This window comes from Schistosoma haematobium, chromosome 4, assembly GCF_000699445.3.
Source record: "Schistosoma haematobium chromosome 4, whole genome shotgun sequence".
NCBI lineage: Eukaryota > Metazoa > Platyhelminthes > Trematoda > Strigeidida > Schistosomatidae > Schistosoma > Schistosoma haematobium.
In genome coordinates, this window is record NC_067199.1 from 41,995,357 (window position 1) to 42,011,100 (window position 15,744).

General features: G+C 33.1%; 1 protein-coding gene across 2 annotated transcripts in view; it reads left to right on the forward strand.

The window, feature by feature from the left end:
* The window catches only part of MS3_00008110 (uncharacterized protein), a gene marked incomplete at its 5' end in the record, with an annotated part of 110,369 nt that overhangs the window by 90,005 nt on the left and 4,620 nt on the right, over positions 1-15,744 (forward strand). For both annotated transcript variants that reach the window (XM_051216457.1, XM_035733046.2), the window contains 7 exons: positions 1,185-1,288; positions 5,340-5,453; positions 7,518-7,802; positions 9,872-9,963; positions 12,337-12,811; positions 14,213-14,395; positions 14,931-15,350. Coding sequence is in view for 1 of the 2 variants with exons in the window: in XM_035733046.2 (XP_035589580.1) it covers positions 1,185-1,288; positions 5,340-5,453; positions 7,518-7,802; positions 9,872-9,963; positions 12,337-12,811; positions 14,213-14,395; positions 14,931-15,350 (1,673 nt within the window). The remainder of the gene's footprint in view (positions 1-1,184; positions 1,289-5,339; positions 5,454-7,517; positions 7,803-9,871; positions 9,964-12,336; positions 12,812-14,212; positions 14,396-14,930; positions 15,351-15,744) is intronic.

Genomic DNA, 15,744 nt, shown 5'->3' on the forward strand with positions numbered 1-15,744 from the left:
ACTGAGTTACGAAACGTCAGAAAGTCTAATTATTCTACCCATTGGAATATTACAAATAGATTATCTTATTTATAACTACTAGCTACAGACTTGTAGATCAGCAGGAATATTTTCTTGTTGTATTATTTGAATTAGATGGCTTAGTCATAAATCTTTTATTGTCTTTGTAAATAAAAAAGTGGCAGCAGGAACACCAATAGAATGTCTGTCTAATTCATGCTTGTTTTTTTGCTGTTACGATTATATCGTTCACCTATGTTTACAGTATGTCTTGACCATTTTGTCTCGTAATGCCAATAATACTTTTTCATTATTAGACCACCTAGATCAGAAAACTAGACATCAGTGTTGTTATTTCTTGAGTGTTCGTACTTCATCTTTGTTGAATGAATTCTTGAATTTTCAATGGCTTTGAATTGTACACCAGTGTTATTTCAAAAGGTAACTTTGTACTTCGAATACTGTATCTTTACTGTACAATCAGTAAACAAAATGCCTTCGGCTAACTCTTTTGTGATATTGTTATTTGCGCCACCGTTTTCCGTGGTGGTCTAGCTTCAACTGACTCATGATTTCAATCAGTAAACTTTGTCAAATCTCGACAAAACCCCTTTTGATAATATTTCTATTTATCTTCTGATATCTAACTCAAATGTCAAATTTATAAGTACACAATAAAAGTAGTAAAAAAAGTGAATTTTTGACATTATCAATAAACCAGTAACCAGACGTATAAACAAAATTTATCCGCATTTCCTTTTAAACATGTACAAACCAGTGGCATTGAAACTCATCTAACATTTGATATCTAGACAAATGAAATTCGATTCGGTTGTCTGAAAGGTAACAAGCTCATTAGATGATCTAAATGTCCTTTGTTTCCGATCCCACGTGTTTAAGTATAAGCCTATACTGCTATGGAGGACGAAACAATTAGTCGATGCTTCCTTATATAAAATAACTCTTTACATATAAATTTTCACACTGTTATATAAAGATGAACCTTATCAGAACTATGTGATTATCTCTACAGATAATATCATTTTTTTATAATGAAAACAGTTGTTAAGTTTAAAATCTGTTGATGAATTATCCAAATAGAAGATGATAATAATAAACATGCAAACTGATGGTGTTCATATAAACCGTTTCATTCTTTTCTCTTGATTTCTCTCCCAAAATAGCCTTAACTGATATTGCTTGTACAACACAAGAGCCTTGTCTGGCTGAACCTAAAGTAGAGCTTCAATCACCAGTTAAAGGCAAATCGAAACAGAAGAAAAAGTTTGTAAGTGTCAGTGTCGTATTTTACGGCCATTTCAAAATTACAAATATTTCATTTATATATATATATATATGGAAAATGGTATGGTTCAAACAAACATCCACTTCTGTCTAGTCGAAACAAGACAATATTCGTATTCAGCCATCACTTAAAAACGCTTTGTATCTGATTTATCGAAATCCTGTCAAGATGCGTTGCTTACAAGTGGTAATAGTTTGACAGAGAATATATATGCTCATATTGGGGTCACTCAATCAGTAATAAGCAAAGGTTCAGGAAGAAACAATCACAATAAACGCTAGAGCATTAGATATTCTAAAGGTATCAGTGTTAGTAGAAATGATTGAAGGAAGACAATAAGAGTGAGTTCGTGATACAGAAAAGTATGCCAAAATTTTGAAACCCAAGAACTAAGTAAAGATAAAGAAAGATTTCATCTACACTATTGCTGATTCCAAATCATGATAGCTATCTCTCCAACCACTGTCTATGATAATTACACTTAGCCAGGTAGTCTACAAATATCAACATGGCTTATTTTGACAGCCAGTGGCTTCATATACCGCTGACACGTTTCAGTCAGGCAGTCCTTAGTTTACTTATCGTCTACTCCTACACTACAATCACTGTTAGTCGTGCTGAGCAGTGGTCGCGGATACTTAGTATATATCTCACACATTTCAGTCGACAAAATTTCGACATCTCATCAATCGACCTAATATTTAAACTTATCGACCTGCTCACTCAATGGTTCAAGCATACTATACTACATCCATGATCATTACTAATAACCTACGAATATCCTCTATTTTTAAAAGTTACAATTCAAAGCTATGAAATAAAACACAAAGATACTGAACAGTTTACTCATCGTTCATTGAAAAGACGGGTATCTCACCTACGAAAAAAGTATTGATCAATATAGTTGATGAGAAAGAAATTTCTATTTTAATTTCTTAAAATCTCACTTATGTAAACTAGTTCTGAAAAATCAAACAGTTTCAACAAATATATTATTGTAACAATAATTGCATGCTCATAAGTAAATAGGTTTGAGAAGAAATACCGAAATTCAATTGAGTAGTCCTGACTGGTGATGTTCAACCATATCTGTTGGTTATCATCCAGCTATATTCCAAATTGTCTAAAAGTCAGTATATGTGAACTAGTTGAATCCTGTTCAGCTGTTTTTGCTTAGTTACACTCTTCCTAGATCTGTTACTTGGTTGTGAATGCACATTCATGAGAATAGAAAAAACGAGCTGGAAGTCATTGATATAAATTTCGTGCTAGTTGGCGCTCTTCCATAAAATTCTAAATACACCTTGACGATAGGTCCCAACTAACATTAAATGCAGGCAGATAGGCCCTTGCCTATAATTCACCTAACATTAAAAGCATAGTGCATCATCAGTGAAATTTGATCCATCGCTGAGAAATACACAGTATATTATGGACTATTATTAAGCATCACTGAAAAGCGGCTTTCACGGTAATAAACCCCAATAAAAAAATAAGTGTATGACATTCATATTTTCAGTCAGTTATCTACCAAATTCGTAGCTGATAAACCCCAGGATACCTTTATGGTTAAATCTATTTACACTAGATGCTTCTGTATAAAACGTGGACCAAGTAAATATTTTAGTTTATAAGGATTTACAGTCTCCTGTTGCTGATATTCAACATCACAATTGATTGTCTCCTATCGCATATGCTCATCCAAAATTTAACCATTTATATTGCCTTTAAGTTGCAAGTACAATTGGATTAGGATTACATATTAAGATCAATAGACGTGTTTCACCTTAATCACTGCTCGTCAGCTGGAATAACCTGTATCGTACTTGATTTTATGGTTTTCCTTAATTCGATAGTTTTTATCTGCAAGGACTGAAAAATTACTCGAAACGTGAAGCTTTTGACTAGTTCTCGTCCGGTGCTGATGGTCAGAATTGCTAAGGAATTTCAAACTAGACTAATAAACTGCTGAATGCACCCTCAATATTAAATATTTCCCAGTTGACATCAATCCAAGATGAAATGAGAAATAGAAGAATTTAAAACTTGATCAATTATCAATGCAGATAGATTTAGTTCACTTCTAGTAGAGTTTACTCGTTAATAACCACATGAAATATACATATGGTTGTTTGTCTTTAAAAAAGTTCAACACAAATTTTTTGTACCTAGACAACTGAGGATTTATCGCATCCAAAGAGAGTCAAAGTTGTAACCGGTATTGTTGCTGAACAGAAGCCTAGAAAAAAGTGGAAATTTCTAAAATCCAAGAAGGTCCAGTCCTTAGAAATCCAGGTGCTTGTCAATCTTTGCCAAAAAACAACTTGTTACCTTTTTATTGCATATCTGTCCGTTGTTTACTGGTCACTTGCAAAAAAGTGATTTTGGGTTTCGGTCTGATTTTTACTCTGTTTACTTGCACTTTTGAAATTGTTAAGCACCTAAGTACCTCAGTGTACTTGAAAAATGACAATAAAAACTGGGTTTAAGGTTTATTGTCAGTTGTTTTGTACTTTTTTAAAAAAAATATTTATTTCAATTTTCAGAGCAGTGAGATGTCATGTATTTCCCGAAATGTGACAGTTGATAGTTTAGTTAGTTTTTTTCTTTATTTTATACAACTGCTATTTCAGTCCTGTTTGTTGTGTCATTTTTTCTATCACACATACCTATGAGTACATCCTTGTTTGTATCTTCTGGTATATGATACACGTCAATTCACTGATGATTTCGCTTTTTATATCATGTCTAATTGCACTTTTATGCATTTTATGTCAAAGTACTTGACATTCGGTCTCTTCAGACAAACACTTCATAATGATATGTTTAGTCCTCTAAAACAAAAGAATTGTTCCTTAAATACATGTTTTCAGTAAGGTTGCTTTATATAAAAGAGAAAATGAACAAATAGTTAAGTGAACAAGAACACGATTGGGGTCAACTGATCGTACTTGAACACAAATTTACAGAATATCTCACTAAAATCTGAGAAGCATACAGGAAATACTTAATTTGCAAAATATCAAACGATTGTCTCAAACTTGACTGTTTCTTTTGCAAATATCAGTCCATCGTCCTGCATTTTCATACAAATTGCTTTCCATTCCCGTTGTTTCCTTCTCGATCTTCCACTGAAATACATATAATTCCTAACTATCGTTATATATATATATATATATATATATATATATATATATATATATATATATATAGCTCACCCGACAATAAGATTTACATCAGATACATTATGGAATAATTGTAGAAATTTCATTTTCAGTAAACGATGAATACAATTTTTCTAATCTACTACTTTTTAGCTATTAATAAATCTTTTAACTTTTCAATTATTTTTGGTGTTGGTGTATTAATCAATTTCAATAATATGCTATGTTATGCTTTGATTCTAAGTCATTATGAAGTAATATTATTTAAGATTGATAATTGGATGTTGTATATTGTTAGGATCTTTATTTGTTATACAGAGATATTGACAACTGTTAGTTTTGTTTAATCTTTGAAACAGACAGAAAAGTAACGTCTAAAAATATCTTGAATACACGATTGAATATTGTTGATTGTACTCACGATATATATATATACAGTAAATTACTCAATCATCTATTTTATTCTTTCTACACTAGATAGTTTGAACCAGGTATGATAGTGAACTGATTTTGGTGGTCAAAACATTTGGTTTTCAACCGGTAGATTAATCACTTCAGTGCTGTGTCGCCTCTCTCTGTTTTAAACAATTATGAAGGGTAGTGGTAGATCTCAAAGAACAGTAGGGCTCGTAAAACAAGTACACAAACCTTCACTCGAAACATTCGTACCATGATATGATGATAACGATAGGATTGAAAGTAGATTATGGGATAAGGAAGGGATTTATTCCATTAAAATATAAACTGCACAATTCTAGGTAGCCCTTCTGAAACAAATGTTTATGTACATATGTGTACGCATAAACTTTTTTCTCGAAAATATTATCATTGTTAATATTTCTAAAACATGACCATTGTTCTTTATTTAGATGGATCTTAAACAAATTGATGATAAAATAGATTGGTGGTCGAAATTCTATGCATCGATTGGTGAATGGGATAAATGTTTAAAATATAAAGAGTTTGGTTATGATACAATTTGTGTAAGTTGTCTATTGATCAATTATTATTAGTTCTATTTATTGTGGATTAATAAATTCTTGGATAAATTACTTCCTTTTTTTAACAAACTGGAAATTTACTTATTAAATAACATTAAGATAGTCTATGAACATGTCAATTTGTCATTTATTTTCATAAGTTTAACATGTGACACAATGGTATGAACACTTCAAATATTTAGATATAGAGTGATCAATTCAAATGTTTTAGAACCAACTTTACTATTACTCTTTTGATAATGTGTTGAATTTTAGACGTTAAACAAAACGCAAAGATCATTATATATATAGTCCATTACCTATGAATGAGTCTTCTTCAGTAATTAGTCCTACTTGATTTCATGAAATATAAAAACAGCTAATTTAAACGATGAACTAATACAAACTACCGTGTATTTGAATAGTAAGTAATCCAAAATCTTTGGTCGAGTTTTAACAGTCAGCTTATGGGTTACTTACATAAACGTGATATTTCCAGAGATGATTGTTGTCCTTTTATCGATTAATTTACAAACGAAGGAGGTACAGACAGTTTTCTTGAAACTTGGCAGGAAATCATTGCTTAGATAGAGGATTAGGTTTTCCTGTTGTTGATTCTAAGGCCTGCATTCGATCAGCCCCTGTTAATATAATGCAACCCGAGAGGCTTGTCTTATTATTGATTTTAGTTACTAGTGCGATTGGAATGTGACTAAAAATAGAAACCATGATTTCCGATTTGTTATAACTTGTGCCCTGTTGGTAAATCACGCGATACGATCGCCATTTAACGTTACTGACTTATTGACTGAACCAATGACACATAAACCAGTACGAGCAGCCTTGAGTTCCTATTGGTTTTCGAGATAACAGCTACTCGTCTAACCCATTTGATTCAGTCAGAACGCAAATATCAGTCTCCGTTGTATTGAATCATGTTTGAAACATACTTGATTTATACACAAGCAAAATTAAACCACATTTCATCCTAAAATAGAAAGTAACATTTGTAAAAGACCAAGCCCAAAAGGTGGCTGTGATTGTGAGAAACTGTGACTAATATATTCGGAATACCTTGTGAATAGTAAATCATATAACAGCACCCAATATGTCAAATAACAGTTTGTATTAAGAGGAATATTAAATATATACAGTTAAGTTTCTTAACTGTTATACAATAAGAAGATATGTATAGAATTAGTTCATAGATAGTTTCTAGCGATTACGATTCATTTATTCTCATCAGGGTATAACACGATTCTGGTTGTTTGGGTTTCGGCAGGTAGATATAAATATTTCCCCGTGCTGATGTCCAGGCTGAGATATCGACGCAGCACCTATCGCTCCAAGCACTAATGATTTAATTATTGAGTTCAGATAGCTACCAGTTAGTTCGATGGGTATAATAATTTATGTTATCGTGCTGTCGACATTCAGTACTTAATTGTGATCTCTAGCTTCGTAAATAACCCATCAGCGATTGAAGTGATGAGCACAGGATATACGTTCCAGAAAATAATACGTTTCTTTGGACTAATAAATGAAGCATTCACTTAGTGATTAAAAGATTCAACTTTCAAGTCCAATCTTTGATTCATCTATTTCTGTTTGTCATATGACTCGACAAGACACACTTGTATATATATATATATATATATTTACTTTTTTTCTTCTAAGCAAATGGTTGTGCTTGATATACTGATCAAATTTCATAGACTAACTGACATTTTATAAGTCCAGTGTAGATTTCATAAGAAACAGTGAAAGAACTAAGTCAGAATCATTTGTTGGCTGATTTTCACCAATATGGGACACTAGTCAAAAACTTGAAAAGTACTCAGTACTGAGCAGTATTTCCCACCCAGTTTCATACTCCTCAAGAGTGTACACCCTAAATCCTTAACAGTCCGTTGAATATAATACCTTCTTATTTTGTGGTGAGTACAAATTCAATAGCCAATCTGTAGCTAAATGAGTTTACAACAAATCTTCAAAATTCATTCAAGCAAAGTTTATTTTCAATTCATTTTCACAAATTGAGCATCTACTTTTTTTCTTATGTTTCAGGTTTATCCTCATCCATTGGAAGAAGTGGAAGGATTTAATGGATTTACGGATTTCTGTAATACATTCACGTTATCAAGAGGTAAAAATGTTGATGAAGATGAAGATAATTATGCCGGTGAATTTAAAGGGACATTTCGTATTTATCCATTACCAGAAGATCCAAAAGAACAATTACCTGTACGTTATTTTGAGAAATTAAGTGTATCTTCTGATCCGGAAGAATGTATGTTACGTGTTTACATTATACGCGCGATTGATTTACAACCATCAGATTCATCAGGTTTGGTAAGTGAATAGTTCCAATACACTTGTTCTTGTCATAGCTTATTGTCCAATTTCGTTACTTGGTCCACAGTTTTGAAGCCTAACTAATCCAACTAGACAGGGAGAGAAATTGAGGGACTGCTTAGGGAGTTGGATTTACAAGTAGCTAAATAAAATAGCTCATAATTAAAGAGTATTTATAAATAGCTTATGTGATTTCGTTTAGGTGAAAAATCAGCTTAATTATTGGTACTCACACATATTTGAACCTAATTTAGCAACCTATCCTCATATTATCGTCTAATCTGATTTGAAGCATTATTATCTGTAGATTATCGAGAATTGTTTTGACACACTTCTTCATTAACGAAACACTTAATATTTAACTATTGACCTTAAAGCATATACGAACTCACCAGAGATCGAACCAATGAACTACAACTTAAGTACGCCTTCAATTCAACAACGTTTCCTGTTAAACTCAAAACATTCTTCTTTTGAATTGATATTTGAAGCTAAATAGGCAAATATTCAACGACTAGTACAGTTGTTGTTTGTTTGACATAAATAGCTCATTGCAAGTTTTGGTGCCTTCAGACCTACCATAAGTATACCATGTGTAGTTTCTGTTTAACCAAGGAATTTTGGGCATTTCATCCATCTGACGATAACAGTTTCAAGTGAAAACAAAATATAATGTTACTTTGTTTAGGGTCAGTTACATATTTTGCTATATTCCGGATAAGCTGAAGTCGAATAATCTACCATTTGTCTTCGATGGCGACCCAACGGCCGATTCCTACCATTTTCTTAGAATAGACTAAAATTTCTAGACTCAAACTCATATGAAGTCAGTGTGTATACTTTCAAGAGATCTTATCATTAAATGAAATAGCTTCTCCGAGTTCTGAAATTAGTCTGACTTTATGATAAATTCGTAATGATGTTGAATATGCATGTCCCTTCAATATGCTCGGTTTTACCTCGTCAAAAATAATTTTAGATAACCAACATAAATCGCTGAAGTTTGGTATAATATCTACATTAACTAATCCCTGGATGGACTCAGTGTCCTTTCATTCAATCCGTCCTGTTGACTGAATTTTGTTTAGTCAACATGAAACTTTTGTAAAGATTTCATTTTGACTATCTTCTCTTACTCAGTAAAAATCTGTTTGTAAGCTTGAAAACTCCAATAATTGTATCATTTGATTTGCTCATTGAGCATAATGAATGTCACCATCGTTAGATACTTTGAGGTAGTCTACTGAACGACCTAGGCTCAGGTTGTTCTACATGACACTCATGAGTAAAGCGTAATCTTGAAGGGACCAATGATGGTGAAGACGTAAATTAGATCAGCGCTTAGAACTAGATAACATGAGATTGATCGATACTTAATTACCAATTAGTGTAAATAGTTCAGTCTTATGGGAATTAATCATATTTCGAATTGATTAGCGGGAATTTCTTTGATTACTATATCAGGTGATATGGTGCCGTGGATTTTTTTCGAGACAATTCCCAAGGCTTCATATGTCACTTGTCCTTGTTATTAGATAACTCTCCCGACGGTGCATAAACTTCAGAAGACAATTTCGAAGCGTTAACTGTAACCATAAACACACCAAGTGAATTTCAGAAGAAACGATAATATAAGAGAGATAGCGAGTAAAGAGGTGTATTGAGAGTCGAATGGATTGATAAGAATTTTACTGTTCAAATGACACTGAAAAATAAGTTAATTAAAGGGTTTAACAAAATTAAACGTAAATATAAATGGAACATAATAGTGAGCTCGAATCCATTTGGTCAGAAATTTTAAGATACTTTGATTTGACATGAGCTAACGGATACGGAAATTAGATTTAAGACATTATTGATTATTTTTAACTAGTGTACACACTGCAGCTTTGTCAATAGAGTTCAATCGTTCATAATAAATCGACAATACGACATTAATTGTTACGTAGAGACTTTATTATGACACATATATTCTTAACAGTAGAAACAGTATTCTCTATTCGTTTAAATCAGCAGCTCATTTTCATAATAACCTTATTTTTATTGTTTTATCCCAAACGTTTTAGGCTGATCCTTATGTGGAAATCATTGTAGGTCAGCATAAAGTTAATTCGAAAGATAAATATCTTCCAAATACTTTAAATCCAGAATTCGGAAAGTAAGTTTCCATTGAGAATAATATTTCTTACGATTTTATAGTATTAATATATAGTGGGAACTACATTGCAGAAGAGTGTTAGCCGTAAATACCTTTCTAGTATGAAGTAAATGGTTTTTTGCTAAGCCATGTTTTCAGTAAATGAAGTTCATAAAATAAAATTCAAACCAAGTCCTCCATTCAAAAGTTTTATATTGTTAGTTCTATTAAACACAAGATGCAAATGGACTGTTGACCAAACAATCATTACAAGCATATTAACACATGGTTTGTAACTAGGGTTTGTTGCAATTTTAATGTTTAAGTCACTTGACTCGCGGGGTGCGGGATCGTGGATGCGCACTGCTGAGGAGTCCCATACTAGGACGGAACGGGCGTCCAGTGCTTCCAGGTTCTCCATAGTGGTCTAGCTTCAGTTGACTCATGATTTCAATCAGTGGGACTTGACATTCCATCCAAGATTATAAACAGGATTAAAACCAGAACTATTATGCCTTCGAATAACGAGGCGGAATCCACTGCTTTCTATTTTGAATCCTCATCAGCGATATTCTGTAAAATGGTTGTTCTGGACATCACCTAATATACATTTTTACGTGTGTATTTTTGGATTATAGCGAAACAACTGTCTAGTGTTTCTTATTTTTCAGAGATTTGTCAAATTATCCTAGTCTATAAAGAATATTAATCTCAGATTAAACAATTTCCCCACCTATAGTCATACATAAAACTTTCGAATCTATGGTTGACTGTGTTTTCCAGTCGGAAAGACCAATTTTTTATCATAAGTTCTATCTTATGATACAGCGGTTCATTTCAACGCATTACTATACCTGAAGTTGATTACGTTCAAGTACTAGTTATCAGTTAATGGTATATCAGTCAGTCAGTAACAACGTAGAACTTCGTACGTACGTACACCGGTTCGAGTTGCCATACCACATTAGCACAGAGATGCAGTTGTCGATTCAAATCCCGTAGTGGTAGAGGTAGCAAGAGTATAAGCAGTAATCGAGAAGATTAGGGTTTGGAGATGTTATTTAAAGAGTATAATCCAGCGAAATAAATTTAGGAAGACAAAAGAGAAAAGGAGGAGTCAGGAGATTTAAAATTTGGGAGAACACAAAGAGTGGATGCACCTGCGCCATTGCAAACGATTTTGAGCCATGTCATTCAGGGTCTCTAACCATCGGTCGCAATCATCTCGCGGTCCCCAACCAGGTAGTCTACACCTATCAACATGACTCAGTCCACTTGTCAGTGACTTCATGGACTTGTGCCATGTTTTGGTTTGGCCGCCTCTAGCTTTCTTCCAACCTACTCCTATACCACTGAACATAGCACGTCGAGGCAGTCGGTCGTTGGGCATACGTAACACGTGTCCCAGCCATCTCAACTGATGAAGTTTCACTACTTCATCAATTGATTTGCCATCCTTACCTAGTACTCGTTTCCTAACAACTGTGTTACTTACTCGATGGTCCCAGGATATACGAGCAATGCTTCGAAGACACCTATGATCGAATACTAGTAACCTACGAATATCCTCTACTCTTACCGGCCATATTTCACTGCCATAAAGTAGGACAGAACGGACAGCTGCGCAGTAAACTCGTCCTTTGGTTGGTAGATGGGTATCTCGCCTACGCCATAAATGTCGCAAGTTGGCAAAAGCTAGTCGAGCCTTCTGTATCCGTGCAGAGATTTCTTCACACACCAGACCACAATGGCTGATGAGACTTCCAAGATGAGTGATGCGGTCGACACACTCAACTACTTCACTCCCTGTCATTAGTTTGGGTGTTAATGCAAGCCAATCCTGAAGCAACATTTTGCATTTCGAGGGGGGAGAATCGCATCTCAAACATTCTGGGATTGTTGCTTAGAGTGGTCAAAAGACTGCATTTTTTCCATTGCAAATGATATGTAATTGCGTAGATCACAATCACTTGAATGACAATGAGTAACGTAGACGACTGATTATTGTTGACATAAAATTGTATTGTCAGCTCAAAATCTATCCCTCTTCAATGAATGAGTATCAAAGGACAGGGCATTAGAAACTGTCCATTTTAAACAGAAAACTACATATTTGTTTACCGATTGCATAGCAACGAAAACAGACGTGGCATTTTAAAGCGTAGATGAATCCAGGATATTAGTTTTGTGAGCTGTCCACTATAAAATTAGGATCCACTTATCAAGATTAATTTCTATCCCCCATATTAGTAACTGGTCAAAATTATCTCATCCACTAAGAGCACGAAAGCGGTGAAATGTTATATCAGCTAATTTCTCCGTTTACCGAAGTGAAGTTGGTATTTTATCGAAATTGACCTCATATCATTTCATTACGTTTATAAATTGTTTTAGAATGTTCCAAATGAAGTGTATTTTACCCATTGAAAAAGAACTACATGTTATAGTGAAAGATTATGATGCAGTTGGTGCAGATGATGTAATAGGTCAAACAGATATTGATTTAGAAAACAGACGTTTAACAAAATATCGAGCTACATGTGGCCTACCACAATCTTACTGTGTTTCTGGACCAAATCAATGGAGAGATTCAAAATTACCAAGTGAAATATTACTAGCTGTATGTGATAGTTACTCATTACCAGCGCCACAGTACGGAGAAACAACAGACATTAAACCAAATCCAAGTTGCCGTGTTGGTCAACGCGTATTTGTACTGGAAGATTTTGAACGTGGTATGGTACCAAATCCACATTTAGGACCACCGAAAGAACGTTTGGCCTTACATATTTTAAATAAACTTCCATTGGTAAAAGAACATGTTGAAACGAGGTTGTTGTATAGTCCATTACAGCCTAATATCGAACAGGTTAGTTAAGCGATTATAGATACTGTTTTTTCATTTACATTTATACTAATAATTGGTATTGGATAATGTATTATCTGACGGGAATAGTTAACCTAATGTTAGTGTTATGTAAATCTAACCTGATTGCTGTGATGTAAACGTTTCTACTTTTATGAAAAAAGAATATCGCTCAAGAAATTCAATAGAGAAGTTTCTTGTGTCATATCAGCACATATAAAGAAATCCATCAAATTGACAAAAACAATTTTAATTCGATTTCTTTGAAGAATCTATGTTACATCATTAATGAGCTTAAGAAAATAAACAGTCATATATGACTTAGTTTTGACCATAGTAACGTGTTATTTAGCGAAAAACTATATAAACCTTTCTTAGATAGCAAGATAATAGATTATTTATTTGACTTCAGAAGATTAAGAAATAAAGTGAACAATCAAGTGAATGACTAGGTCGATGAAAAACACATCATTCAATCAAATTATCAAAATGTCTAGACTTTAAGATATCATCCAAATTATCATAAGACCTTAATTATTTAACCGCATCAGATATCTTTAACTTTTAAAGTAAATGATCATTCGACACATTCACTAAATTTATCAACGCTATCCGACTTGAAAGTGATTGCCTTGTACACGGGGAATATTCTGAACATATACTGAAGAGCATACCATTTTGTTTGAAAATATATAGACTTATCTAGCGGCCAACAGAAGTGTTTTAACAAAAATTTTGATGTACGACTTATTGATATTTTATTGAATAAAGCCATTTTCATTCAAAATTGGTCTATAAGTCCAGGTATTCGTCAGCTTAATTCAGATCAAATAACCAAGTATTATTGATAATCCGTGCAAGAAGAGCGGAAATCAAAGCTGCGTTCATAAATGCGCACTAGGTAAATAAATGAAAAAGACATTTAATGTTTAGATTTTCTGAATAACTGAGTAACCTCTAAATTTTGAACAATGGAAAAAAGAATTTACGCAGCACCCATTTTGATTATAAGGGTTCGTATTAATCTGTTGTTGATTTGGACTTGAATCAGACCTTGTTGATTTATTGACAGGATGTTTTTGTTACAAGTTTTTAGTAAGTAGGGATTAGGGCTAGCAATAGAATCTAGAATAAGTAATTCGTCCTATTTGTGACTCATTAGATGGATGTGACTGAACTTTAATCTTGATGTTTATTATAATGCCTGAAAACAGTACCTATCATTTTAGACTACAGTACACTATTTTTTAAGCTACTGAGTCCAGATATTCAATAACATGTTCAGACGGTAAGATGCTTCTTCATATATATTTGTATTATCCTATGACTTATACTGAAAACTAAACTTTAATAAGTCTTTGCTGACATGTGTATGTATCTTTTTTCTCACAATATCTATTTCAGGGTAAATTGCAAATGTGGGTTGATATATTTCCAACATCCTTAGGTGAACCTGGACCACCATTCGATATTTCACCAAGAGAACCAAATGAATATATATTGCGTTTAGTTGTATGGAATACATTTGATGTTGTATTAGACGAAAAATCAATAACTGGTGAACAGATGTCTGATATTTATGTTAAAGTAAGCAAGAAATCACTTAGTTTAGACTCATATAAGTAAATAATAACACCTTTCATCAGTTTTCACACTCCTTATTACTTGACAGTAAGTGGTTTGTTTGTGAAATAAAAAATTCTGAACTCTTGAGTAAATTGTACAGTTTGATTTGTATATAGATTCCCATAGAATGATTGCTTTTCAGAGTATGTCTTAATAACATAACCCATGTTTGCGTACCGGAGTTCCATATATCCTTTATGTATAGGAGCTAAACGATACTAGTCAGGCACGCAAATCAACGCGGATGGCAGGAACATATTGAAAAAGTAAACATAATAAGTCAATCTTTTATTCACGCTAAACAACGAGTAAATGCGTCAGAGTAAACATGACAAGGAAATATTCCTTCAAAAAACATACTCATAATAATACGTTAAGTCCGCTGATATGAATCCTCTCATTGTCACAGACCAGTTAATTTTTGAAATATATATTTTGAAACATGTTCAAAAATGTTTTTATTAAATACTAAATTCTTTTCCTCCTTATTTTTTAGGGGTGGTTATCTGGTTTAGACGATCGTCAAAAAACTGATGTTCATTATAGATCATTAAACGGTGAAGGGAATTTCAACTGGCGTTTCGTATTTCCATTTTTTTACTTACCAGCTGAAAATAACATAGTTGTTAAACGTAAGGAACACTTTTGGTCTATGGATGTTACCGAACAACGTGTTCGTCCACAATTAGTAATGCAAGTTTGGGATAATGATTTATTTTCACCGGATGATTTTATTGGGACATTAGAATTAAATTTATCTAATATGCCTAGTCCATCAAAAACACGTAGTAAATGTTCACTGAACATGTTGCAATCCGTTGGCAATGAAACGAAATTGGTTAACCTATTTGAATGTCGACGACTGAACGGATTTTGGCCATTTGTTAATGAAGAAAGTGGAACTCCACTTTTAACTGTACGTTTACATGGAAAAAAAGAAAGAATACCTAAATCTAAGTGATTATTCTTTTCTTATTTAATGAAGCTCCCTTTTCAGTTTTGCTTACGATTACCAATAGTAACTAGTTTCAGGATATAACTGTGGATCCCTCGTAATATTAACATGATCATCAATAAATTTTTATTGATTATTTTATAATCTAACATAAATACGGGGATTTCATAGTTTCTAACAAACGAAGTTGATTTTTTAAAATATGAAGCTTAAGGCCAACGAATCACTTTTCTTATCTTACAGATTTCTAATTAAAAGTGATTCCAAATGAAACAAGATCATTCATTCTTTGCATATACACCTGACGAGTGTAAGTAGAGAAAAGTTGTAATAGCAAATCAAGTCTAATAAGATC